This window comes from Salpingoeca rosetta (genome assembly GCF_000188695.1).
Source record: "Salpingoeca rosetta unplaced genomic scaffold supercont1.12, whole genome shotgun sequence".
Classification (NCBI taxonomy): Eukaryota; class Choanoflagellata; order Craspedida; family Salpingoecidae; genus Salpingoeca; species Salpingoeca rosetta.
In genome coordinates, this window is record NW_004754922.1 from 278,084 (window position 1) to 289,848 (window position 11,765).

At 55.5% G+C, this 11,765-nt stretch overlaps 5 protein-coding genes across 5 annotated transcripts in view; 2 read left to right on the forward strand and 3 right to left on the reverse strand.

Moving 5' to 3' along the window:
- PTSG_05128 (TK/RTKC protein kinase) overlaps positions 1–645 on the reverse strand; it is a 16,669-nt gene extending 16,024 nt beyond the window's left edge. Inside the window, exon 1 of the mRNA XM_004993651.1 lies at positions 1–645. This exon is cut by the window's left edge and continues 1,323 nt beyond it. Within this exon, the coding sequence (XP_004993708.1) occupies positions 1–298 (298 nt within the window). The 5' untranslated portion in view covers positions 299–645.
- Positions 646–893: 248 nt separating this feature from the next.
- Positions 894–6,079, reverse strand: PTSG_12264 (3-methyl-2-oxobutanoate hydroxymethyltransferase). Its single transcript, XM_004993652.1, has 5 exons — positions 5,792–6,079; positions 4,396–5,686; positions 3,548–4,011; positions 3,000–3,167; positions 894–2,639 (listed from the first exon to the last, which is right to left on the reverse strand). Exons 1-5 carry the CDS (start codon positions 5,949–5,951, stop codon positions 1,312–1,314), a joined length of 3,411 nt encoding a protein of 1,136 aa, XP_004993709.1. The 5' UTR covers positions 5,952–6,079; the 3' UTR covers positions 894–1,311.
- Positions 6,080–6,187: 108 nt separating this feature from the next.
- Positions 6,188–8,519, forward strand: PTSG_05131 (uncharacterized protein). The gene is made up of 6 exons (XM_004993653.1): positions 6,188–6,395; positions 6,662–6,734; positions 7,031–7,244; positions 7,472–7,560; positions 7,795–7,933; positions 8,154–8,519. Exons 1-6 carry the CDS (start codon positions 6,296–6,298, stop codon positions 8,322–8,324), a joined length of 786 nt encoding a protein of 261 aa, XP_004993710.1. The 5' UTR covers positions 6,188–6,295; the 3' UTR covers positions 8,325–8,519.
- Positions 8,439–10,633, reverse strand: PTSG_05132 (imidazoleglycerol-phosphate dehydratase). The gene is made up of 8 exons (XM_004993654.1): positions 10,442–10,633; positions 10,081–10,200; positions 9,789–9,847; positions 9,586–9,669; positions 9,301–9,355; positions 9,069–9,139; positions 8,860–8,926; positions 8,439–8,735 (listed from the first exon to the last, which is right to left on the reverse strand). Exons 1-8 carry the CDS (start codon positions 10,529–10,531, stop codon positions 8,652–8,654), a joined length of 630 nt encoding a protein of 209 aa, XP_004993711.1. The 5' UTR covers positions 10,532–10,633; the 3' UTR covers positions 8,439–8,651.
- Positions 10,634–11,261: 628 nt separating this feature from the next.
- The window catches only part of PTSG_05133 (uncharacterized protein), a gene marked incomplete at its 5' end in the record, with an annotated part of 7,337 nt that continues 6,833 nt past the window's right edge, over positions 11,262–11,765 (forward strand). The window contains one exon of the mRNA XM_004993655.1: positions 11,262–11,452. Within this exon, the coding sequence (XP_004993712.1) occupies positions 11,262–11,452 (191 nt within the window). The remainder of the gene's footprint in view (positions 11,453–11,765) is intronic.

The following is an 11,765-nucleotide window of genomic DNA, read 5'->3' on the forward strand; positions in this document are numbered from 1 at the left end:
AGGAGTCGAGCAGGCGTATGTCTGCCTTGCCGTTCCCGACCACCGCGAAGTCGACCTTGCCCACGCCGGCCTTGCACAGGCGCATGACGAAAAAGTCCACGTCCTCTTGCGAGTTGAGCTTGCCAGTCATCGTCAAGCCCAATGGCAGGTAGTCTGCGGAGTCCATTTGCTTGTTGGTGTTGGTGTCATCCGTGTCGCTCTCCATCAACGCCTCGCACACATGGCGATGGTTAGGGTGAAGAAGGCCACTGGTCAAAACCAGCACCACCACTGTCAGCACCAGCCGCGTGAGCCTCATGGTGCACGCGCGTTGCTGTGTGAGAGTGCTCCTGCTCTCGCGTAGTAACGGGAGGCGTTTTGGTCGCGGTTGTACGTGGCGTTGGTGGTTGTAGAGTTGTCGTGGGTGCTTGTAGAGTTGTGCTTGATGGGTGGGGTGCACGTGGGTGGGTGTTCAGTGTGCACTCACAACGTCAGCGCAAGAGGGGACCCTGCCTCTGAAACAAAGCTGTGCGCTGTTCACGTCACTGGAGCTCGTGCTCTCTCGTTGGTGTGCTGTATCTGCTGCTGTATCTGCGGCCTGTCTGTAGGTGGAGCGACGTGAAGAAGAAGGGAAGGAATGAATGTGCATGTGGGTGTGCGTGTGTGCGTGTCTTGCTGCTGTTGTGTGTGCGCGTGAGCGTGAGCGTGCGGTAGGCTGTGGCGGGTCGTCGTCACAGGCCGATTCTCAGGGAAGTGGCGGCAGAGGACTGGCCATGTCCCAGCAGCTTCAAGTGCATCGCGAACGCGTGCCGATTTGAGCGAACTGGGACATATTGTAGCATGGCATCGGATGGATAAATCTCACAAGATGTTCATAAAAATTCGCTGATTTGAATAAAATATTGTGTGAAAACCACAATGTTTATGAAAATGGGCGGAACTAGAAAACGGTGTAGCGAATACGTAAACGAAACATGGACGAAGAAAACTTGACGTTTTTCGGTGCATCGCGAACAAAACGGAAGAGAGCGATCTTGGTAACGGGGCATGGAATCGTCGCAAAATTTTGCTGTGTGAGGCGTCTGCCACTGACATGACAAACTGTCACTGTCACCGTCACTGATGTCTGTCATCACTGTCACTGTCACTGACAACACACAACTGTCACTGTCACCGTCCACACACGCACACATTCACACACACGCGCACACACGCACATCCACACATCCACGCACTCACGCACATCCACACATTCACGCACTCACACATGCACACATCCACACCGCTCTTCCTTGCTCGACAACAAACAGACAACCCACTCCTCCTATGTGACTACAAGACAATGTTGTCGATGAGACGGACCCCACCGAGCGTGGCGGCAACGGAGATGCAGACGCGCTGCGAGTCGCCTTCAATGGGCCAATCCACCAAAGGCTCCATGGTCGTGGCGTCAGCAACGTCAACATAGTGCACAGCAAGCTCGGGCACCTGGCGAAGCACCGCAAGCGCCTCCTGCTTCAGCCGCGGCGGGCTGCGCTCCCCTCGCTCGTACGCCTGCCGCGCCGCGCTCAGGCTCTGCGACAGGGCAACTGCCTTGGGCCGCAGCTCGGGCGGCAGGCGCACGTTGCGGCTGCTCATGGCCAGGCCGTCCGGCTCCCGCGCCGTCGGCAACACGCGGAGGTCAACGTCAAAGTTGAGGTCGCGGACCAGGCTGCGGATCGTGGCACACTGCTGCGCATCCTTCTGTCCAAAGTACGCCACGGCAGGCCGCACAATGTTGAACAGCTTGGCCACCACCGTTGCCACGCCATCAAAGAAGTGCGGCCGCGACTGGCCCTCCGCAAGTCGCGTGGCGTTCTCAATCACAACCCGCGCGTTCGGTGGGCCGTGTGGGTACATCACCCGCGTGGAGGGCGCAAAGATGGCATGCACCCCCATGCGGGACAGCACGGCCACATCCTCCTCCAGCGTCCGCGGGTACGTGTCAAGGTCCTCGTGGGCTGCAAACTGAAGCGCGTTCACAAACACGGACACCACCGTCGTGTCACACTCCTGCAGCGACTGCTCCACCAGGCCCAAATGGCCCTGGTGCAAGCAGCCCATCGTCGGTACAAACCCAACCACGCGTTCCCCATGAATGGGGTTCGTCGTAGTGGCAGCAGTGGTAGTGGAATTGTGATTGCTGTTGCTGTTGCTGCTGTTGCTGCTGTTGCTGTTGCCGCTGTTGCTGTTGCTGCTGGTGCTGTTGCTGTTGCTGTTGGTGGTGCTGTTGCTGTTGGTGCTGTTGCTGTTGGTGCTGTTGCTGTTGGTGCTGTTGCTGTTGGATTGATGGTGGAGGTGTGTCCGAAATGCTCGCATCTGCTCAATGGTGTGCAGGACAAGAGGCGACGATGCTGATGCCGCATCACCAGCCAACGCTGATGCCGCTGTTGCTGGCGCTGATGATGACAGGGGCGGCCGGTCCGCTGCCGTTGGTGCCTGTTGGAAGACGGTGGGAATAGGCATGTGGCCCAGCGGTGGCATCTGCGGCATGACGGGCTCCAGCGCAACGGTGGACGCAGCCGTGGCCTTTGCATTGGACAGAGCCTTCACGCCATGCAACAGGCTTGCGTTCATGGGTGTCCGAACACGCATCGCCTTGCCCTCCTTGACCACGTGCCCTGAATGGCGAATGTGTGTGTGTGTGTGTGTGTGTGTGTGTGTGTGTGGGTGTGTGTGTGTGTGTGTGTGTGTGTGTGTGTGTGTGTGTGTGTGTGTGTGTGTGTGTGCGTACATGAGTTTGGTTGCGAGTTCATCAGTGCGTATGCGTGTGTGCGTGTGTGCAAAACATGTGCGTAATGAGTGCGTGCAAAAGCCACCGATGATAAGCATTCCATGAACGAACCAAAACCACACACATCCAACAGTCAACAACGTGCAGCGCAACTAAGACATGCCCCGCCCGACACGACACACACGCACGGGCATATTTATTCATCTGTACATTACGTGCATGCACGCCTTACTCAAGCACAACGCACCGTTGATGTAGTCGATTTCCGTGGCAACACCCCGCCGCACATCCGCAAGCATGGAAGAGAAGTTGGGCGCCGTGTTCCTGAGGACTGTGTGCACCTGATCCAAAGGATCCTCAAACGGAATCACAATCCCTTTGCGCTCAGCAACAGCCATCACTTCGGCAACAACATCTGCCCACCCATGCAAAAGTATCGAAGTTGGTACGCAGGTACAATCAAACATCACACAAATCATCAGCCATCAGAAACAACGTGATGAGCACCACAAAGAGATGTCACTGCGTGAGAGGGAACCAAACTAAAACAGAGAACAAGCTGTCACATCATGTCAGCACACACACACATGCACACATACACACACATGAATTCTCATGCACACACACACTTCTCACTCACTCACGCACACACACAAGAACACACACACACACACAAGCGCACACACAAGCACACGCACGAACGCTCACGCCAACACACACACACACCTCCACATGCAAGCACATACACACACTCTCACATGCAAACGCGCACATAGAAACCCCAAGCAAAGACACCTTCGATGATGGAGAGTGCTTCAGAAGACTCGAGGAGCTGCCCGTTGGGAACATCCATGATTGCCGTGATGGGGTTGATGGCGCAGTTGATGAGCAACTTGCCCCACACCACGGAGTTCATGGCGCGCTGGTCGTCAATTTGCTTGCAGGCAAAACCGGCACTTGACAGTAGCGCCGTGACAAGCTGTGCAGCATGCACGTCGCCACCGCCAGCGATGAGCGTATCGCCGCGACCGGTGTGTACGACCCGACCTGGCCGCTCGATGCGCGCTCCATCCGTGGTGACACCAGCAACAACCGCGTGGTGGGGCAGCTCTCTGCTCAGGGCCTGGTGGTTGCCCACGCCGTTCTGCAATGTCACCACCACTCCGTTTGGGCGGAGGAGCCGCCGTGCAACGCGGGCTGCCTGAGGGGTTGTCGCAGACTTTGTCATCACAATCGCCACATCAGCCATTGGCGGCCCACTACAAAGCATGCGTGCAAGCATGCATACGTATGTATATGCATATGTGTGAATGCATACGTGTGAATGCATATGTGTGAATGCATGCGTGTGTGTGTGTGTGTGCCGAACGTGAGACGTGGAACGGAGCAACTGTTCATGTATACACACACAAACACACCATGCAAGCCATGGTATACGCGTACACGAATCGATCGTAAACACACAAACACGCATCACACATGCACAAACAAACACACACAACAAACAAACAAACACACACAAACAAACACAAAGTACAAAACACACACACATACACACACAAACACACACAAAACAAGCAAACACACACACACAAACAAGTCCACGTCACAATACACGCATAAGCGTTCACTTGGAAACGTGCCTGAGGGTTTCAGCGTTGAGCACGATAGCTCGAGACGTCACTGGGTCGGTGTGAGTGGCAGCTGCAGGCGATGCTGTGCCATCCACCAGCTGCACACCACCCTGCCGTTCAATGGCATGAATCTGGTCCTGCCACGACGTCACCAGGAACACGCGGTGCGCCAGCGTCTCCCCAAGGCGGGCAGCCAGCAAACTGCCCATGGCTCCGCCACCAATCACGGCAACATTCAAGTCCTCGTGTGCCAGGTCCGCGTCAACGGTGGCGGACGATGAAGAACCTCTCGAATCGAGGCCACGCGTGCTGCTGTGGTAGGAGCGGCGGCCCTGCTTGCCCGCACCATGGCCATGGCCCATGCTGCCATTGTTGACAGCCGCCCGCGCACGCTCGACGGCGCTTGCAGCGACAGAAGGCGCCTTCTCCCGGAACGAACTCAGCACCGCGGACTTGATGAGAAACGTGTGCTCCTTGGTTGGGAAAGCGCCAGCCTGCACATCTGCGTGAAATGAACGCAGGGCATCGGCGATGATGGCGCCAGCCTGCGCGTACTGCTTGGAGAACTTGGGCACAAACTTGTCGAACATGCCAACAACGTCGTGAAAGACGAGCACCTGCCCACTGGAGCCGGCGCCTGCGCCTATGCCAATGGTCGGGATGCTAAGCTGCTGCGTGATATGCTCCGCAATCTTGCCAGGCACCATCTCCAATACAATGGCGAAGCAGCCAGCCTCCTGCAGGAACATGGCGTCCTCCAGCAGCTTGAGTGCCGCCGCCTCGCTCCGGCCTTGCACGTGATATCCGCCCATGGCCGATGCCGTCTGGGGCGTGAGGCCAATGTGGCCCATGACAGGCACGCCCGCAGCCACGAGACTGGTGACCTGGTCGATGACCGCGGGCGCGTGCACGCCACCCTCCAGTTTCACTGCATCCGCACGGCCCTCCTTGACACAGCGCACGCCATTGTCCACCGCAGCATCTGGGCGGGTATAGCTGCCAAAGGGGAGATCGCAGATCACGAGCGGCCGGTGCGGTGCCTGTTGGGGTGCGCCATCAAGCGCGCGCGTGACCGCGGCACAGTGGTGCACCATCTCGTGCATGGTGACCTGCGTCGTCGAGTCGTAGCCGAGCATGACCTGGCCAAGAGAGTCGCCTACAAGCAGCATGTCAACACCAGCACCGGCCGCAAGCCGTGCCGACGTGTAGTCGTATGCCGTGATCATGGAGAGTGGAGTGCCCTGCGCATATGCCGCGTGAATGCTGGGGATCGTCACCACGGTTCTTTGATTCGCCGGCACTGGGGCGGCAGAGGCAGAGGAAGATGGGCTGGACGCTTTGGGCGGTGATGGCGATGACGATGGCGATGATGATGATGACTGCGCGTTGCCGCTTCCTCCAGCACCGTATGGCGAAGAGGCCGAAGAGGCCGAAGAGGCCGACAGCGATGTACAAGTTGACGACAAGCAGCGCGCCACGCATGGCGAGCGCAGCACAGTTGCGCTGGTGCTGGCGGAGGCGGCATGCCGCAGCAGCACCTGTAAGCCACGCTGCACCACGCTCATTGTATTTGTCAATCTCTTGGAGTGGTTGGCTCACACTAGCACTCCACAGAAGCGAGACTGTTCACTTCAGACTCGCCAATGAAAAGTGGAGATCTCCTGCTGTTGTATGATGTTGATGTTGATTGATAGTGTGGGGAAATGATGGAGCAGCACAACGTGTGTTGCTCTTTGCTCTGCGATGTTGATGGTGCAGTCCTCGGAGAAATCGGTGAAAGATATGGCAGATTGTCCACAATGCCGTTTCTTTTTGCTGACGCGGATGACAACGCGAGTTGGCTGGCTAACTGGCTGGGTGGATGCTGTGTCGCCCTGAAAGTTGAGCTGGCAATGACGACGACAGAGGCATGCGAGAGGACAGAGCATGGAAACGCTGTTTGTGGGCAAACGATGGTTTTCCGGACAATTTCATCGACAAGGACTTTGACCGCCGTGTTCATGCACTCCGTGAGTTGTGCGTGTGTGTGCGTGTGCATGTGCACGCGTGTGTGCATGTGTGCGTGCATGTGTGTATGCATGTGTGTGTGCATGTTTGTGTGCATGTGTGTGTGTATGGTTGGCGTATGTTGCAGTGCACGTGGACAAGTCGAATAATCATGTACACGTGTGCTCGTGGGACACGTGTGCTCGTGGACACCTTTGCTTGTGTCGCAACGCATGACTAACCCCCTGCCCCTCACCATACACACCCCTCCCCTCTCTCGTGAACAAAGGAGAGGAACAGCAGAACCGACTGCGAAAACCTTTGAGCTCCTACTGGATCGACCTCGGCGTGCAATGCGCCAGGTACCACCTCAGTGTTCTCCAACACAACAGCACGCACACACGCACATCGTGGCGGTCTCTGCTCTGTTGTATTTGCGCACCTTCAAAGACAGCCGCGCCGCAGTTCTGTACCTCCTAATGACCCCCTCACACACGCACAACACATACACACACGCACATGCACACACATAACACATACACACACGCACATGCACACATACACAACACACACACATGTACACAACACACACACATGCACACAACACATACACCCAACACACACACACACACCTCACTACACATGTTTGATCATGCAGTGTGGTGCAGATTGCCAGCTTTTTCGCGGTGCTGGACTGTCATCCGGGTAGCAGCGCGCCCATCTGGGCCTGGCATGCGATGGGATGGGCATCCTTCGGATGGCACCTCTTGCTGCATGCCAGCATTGTTGAGCAGACCACGCGGGACCGCTTTCAGCTGTTTCTCTGCTTCATCGTCGTGCTCCTCCTGCTTCCTCTCGTCTCCCAACTCACGGTGCGACTGGTGGACGGAGAGCGGATGGTGGCAACCATGCATGCACTTGCTTGCTTGGTTGTGCATGTAGCGAGGGGCTTTGTGTGCATGCTTGCGTGCATGCTTGCGTTTGTGATTGCATGTCCAAGTCATGTCACATTGTGTTCTCACACCAGGAATGCACTCACATGCACACGTGCACGTGGTTCTTGCTTCCGTTGACCGCGCCTACAAACGGTTTCCCAAAGACGTCCATCAGCTCTGACACGCTCTACACCATGGCTGCATCGTTCTTTATTGTGTTTATTGCCGCCTTTCACGAATTCACACAGCCGAGGTCCGCTCGTTTGTGTGTGTGTGTGTGTGTGTGTGTGTGTGTGTGTGTGTGTGTGTGTGTGTGTGTGTGTGTGTGTGTGTGTGTGTTCTGAAAGACGGGATAGCTACCTTGCACACGCGACACTCACGTCAGCACACACACACACACACACACACACACACACTCTCTCTCTCTCTCTCTCTCTCTCTCTCTCTCTCTCTCTCTCTCTCTGTGTCTGTGCACCAACCCTTACAGCACGCACCGCCCGGTCGCCTTGAATGCTGCGACGTTTGCCAGCATCTGCTTGGCGAGCCGCTTGTCAGACATGACGGCTGTTGTCGTGTTCATGTGGTTCTGCCTCGCAAACATCTTCCTCTTGCCAGACACCCTTGCTGTAAGTACATGCGCATGCGTGCGTGCGTGCGTGTGTGTGTGTGGGAGGGGGGATTTGCGTGCATCTTGCACCATGTATCATGCACATGCATCACGATGCATCATGCACGACACGCACACTTCCATGTGCACTTTCCCGCCTCGCGTTCATGTGCAGGTGATCATCCTCGTGTCACACCACATCACATTCTGACGCATCACATCACACTGTCACCATGCAGTGCATTCGGCAGCGGGTTCCCTCGTCACGCGTGGTGTTCCGTGCGCTGAGCGCAGTTCACGTGACCCTTGCCGTTGTCATGCTGTGTTGGGCGAGCATGCTGTTGGTCTTGCGAACATCATCCACGAGCACTGGCTATCACGAACACACAGCTGATGCCTGCGCAGCATAATGTCATGTAGTGTGATGTCGTCTCAAGAGGCTCTCATGTGCATTGCTTCCTTTTTTCCACGCCTCTCTCCCTCTTTTTCATCCGCTTTCTTGTTCGCTGGCGAGCAACTCATCTGAGGTTGTTGGGTGTTGCACCTTCTACTTTTGATGCACAAGCATCATTTTCAACACAGCAGTACACGCATTTTCACACGCACGCACGCACACGCACGCACACACTCGTGCGAACATGATGCACGAGTGGACAATCACTCAAAGAACAGCCTGGGCCAAACAAAAGTGTGTGTGTGTGTGTATGTGTGTGAGTGTGTGTGTGTGTGCCTGGGCGCTACGCCAGGACGCCCTTTGTGCTGGGCACGTCATTCAGGCCACCGGTTCGGGAGATGGCATGGCGAAGCGCAACCGCGGTGGCCTGTCAGTGGGCGGTGGTGTATGGACATGTGATGAGCACCACGCCGTTGGTACAACACAACACAACACACACACACAACAAACACATGCACGCACGCACGCACGCACGCACGCACACAACACACCTTGAATGCGGATTCTGCGCGATGATGGTCGTTATCCCCGTACAAACACTCGACATGCAGGGTGATCCTAGCCAATTGTAAGTTGCACGCGTGCATGCCATGGAGTAAGTGCGTGCCATCGATTGGGACAACAAGTGCGGTGAGACCGTCGATGAAAAAGGCATGAATAGTGCACAGCGCAACGGACACGCATTTTGACAACCCCACACCTTGCTTCCTGTGCAAACGACATGAAGAAGTGTGGAATCATCTCACAGGACAGGGCTCCCAGCTTCTCACGCTGTCGACAGGGACACAATCACGGGAGGAGGCGGGAAAGCGTGTGTGTGTGAGCGAGGCGAGATGTGTGTGTGTGTGTATGTCTTGTCTTGTCTTGTCTTGTCTATCTGTCTGTACCTGTGTCTGTGTGTACTACTGTTGTTGCTGTACCACATGTCGCACCTTCAATCCAAGCGACGCAACGCAGAAAGGGCGTGAAGAGATGTCCACCACAGATCTGCACCAAACACACCAATTACCCCGCGCAGACACACATTTGTGTGAAAACGTACTGAAGCTGCTGCTGCACACCATCAACACATGCAACCAACCAAAAGACAGCACGCACACACGTGCACGTGTACACCATCTCACGAACACTTTCGTGACGTGCACTTAGGCACACACACACACACACACACACACACACACACACACACACACACACACACACACGCGCGCGCGTACCTTGAGAGGGCTTCGTCAAGCGGAGCGTAGGCGTGGCCAAACCGGGCGATGCCACGGCGCTCGCCAAGGGCCTGATCAAAGGCACTGCGAGCCGCAGTGTGGGGGGAGGCGTGTGGTTGTACAGCACGAATGAATGGGTGAGTGCAATGCCATAGAACTACACCGCGCACGCGCGCACATGCGCACCATGTGCGCAAACAAACCTTCCGAGTGCCAAGCCGACATCCTCCACGGTGTGATGGTCGTCCACATGAAGATCTCCCTGCAAGGGGGAAGGGGTGAACGAAGGTTTCCTTTGTTCATGCGCCACACAACGCACGCATACGCAGAGAGCGAGAAAGAGCGCGCGAACACCAACACACACATACGCAGAGAGAGCGCACGAACACACACGCGCGAACACACACGCGCACATGCACACACACACCCGCGCGCACACGCACACGCACACACACATACATACATACACACACATACACACACATACACACACACCTGGCAGGCCACGGTGAGGTTGAAGCGAGCATGCTTGCCCAGGGCTGAAATCATGTGATCCAAGAACCCAATCCCGGTCGAGATGTCCAGCTTGCCTTCCCCATCCAAGTCCAACGTGATCTTCAACAGCACACCACGTGACAATCAGCACAGCACGTGAATCAGACGCGTTGTCTATGGTTATTCATGGGTTCATCCACACATCCACACACATACACACATCCACACACATACACACATCCACACACACGTGCACACACACACACACGTGCACACACACGTGCACACACATCCACATCCACACACACACACATCCACACACACGTGCACACGTGCACATACACACACACGCACGACTGACCTGGATGTCTGTCTCTTTGGTCTTGCGAGTCACCGTCGCTGACCGCGGCTGCTCTTGCACGAGCTTCGCCTTCTTGCTGTTCAGCTCCATCTTCACTATCTTTTTGCCTGTCCCCTGTCGTCAGCGCGCACTGGTTTTTTGTGCTGTAGTTTTGTGTTGTTTTGTTGGTTTGTTTGTGTTGTTGTGGCTACGAGCAACGATGAATGATTTCAACTAAATTTCGGTGGTGGATGGGCTTGTTTTTCCCCCTCCTGGTGTGTTTTGTGTGTGTGTGTTTCGCCCTTTGTGTCTGATCGTCCATCATCCATTTCCATTAAGCCATTCCGTCCGCGCATCTGCCCTTTCCACTCCAACAAGCCACGCGCGCGCCAGTGGTGGCCTTGCTCTCACTTGCACGCCACAACCCCCGACCTCGTCGATCCACGAGGGGGCAAAGGGGGCATTGTGCATGTTTTGTTTTGTCGCAAGCGCCTTTTGCCGTGCTCAGATCTCAGATACTACTATCACCGCAATCCTCCTCCTGCCTACGACTCCCCTCTCCCCATTTCGGCTCTCCTCCAAAACAGCAAAACAAAACCAACAACAACAACAACAACAACAACAACAACAACAACAACAACAACAACAACAACAACAACAACAACAACAACAACAACAACAACAACAACAACAACAACAACAACAACAACAACAACAACAACAACAACAACAACAACAACAACAACAACAACAACAACAACAACAACAACAACAACAACAACAACAACAACAACAACAACAACAACAACAACAGCAGCAGCAGCAGCAACAACAACAAGCCATGGCCATGCCAGGGGATACTGGCGACTTGGACATTGGCCTCTTCTCTTGTGAGGAGCTGGAAAACCTCGACATCCACCTGACCTTCGAGGACGCACACTCCGAGTTTGCCTTCAGCAATGAGGAGGAGCAGGACGCACACACGCTGCGCCACATGGAGCAGACGCTCAGACGATGCGTCGAAACAAAACGGTGCGTCGCACCAACACACTGTCCCAAGCGCAACCGCTTGCTTTTGCTTCTTTGCTTCCCTACCTGCCTGCCCATTCCACCGGCTCTGCCTGCGATCGATGTGGTGAATGTGATGACTGTACTTGGCCCCCCCCCCGGCCGCCATTTTGGTTGTTGTTCGCGCACTGAGACATTTTGGTAGTACAGTACAATGCCAGCACCCTGTTCGGGTCACTTCTTGTTGTCCTTCGAGCTGCTAATCCTGTCCTATGTTTCCCTGAACATGGCAATGTGTGCATGTGTGTGTGTGCGTGTGTGTTTTGTCCGCGCGCGT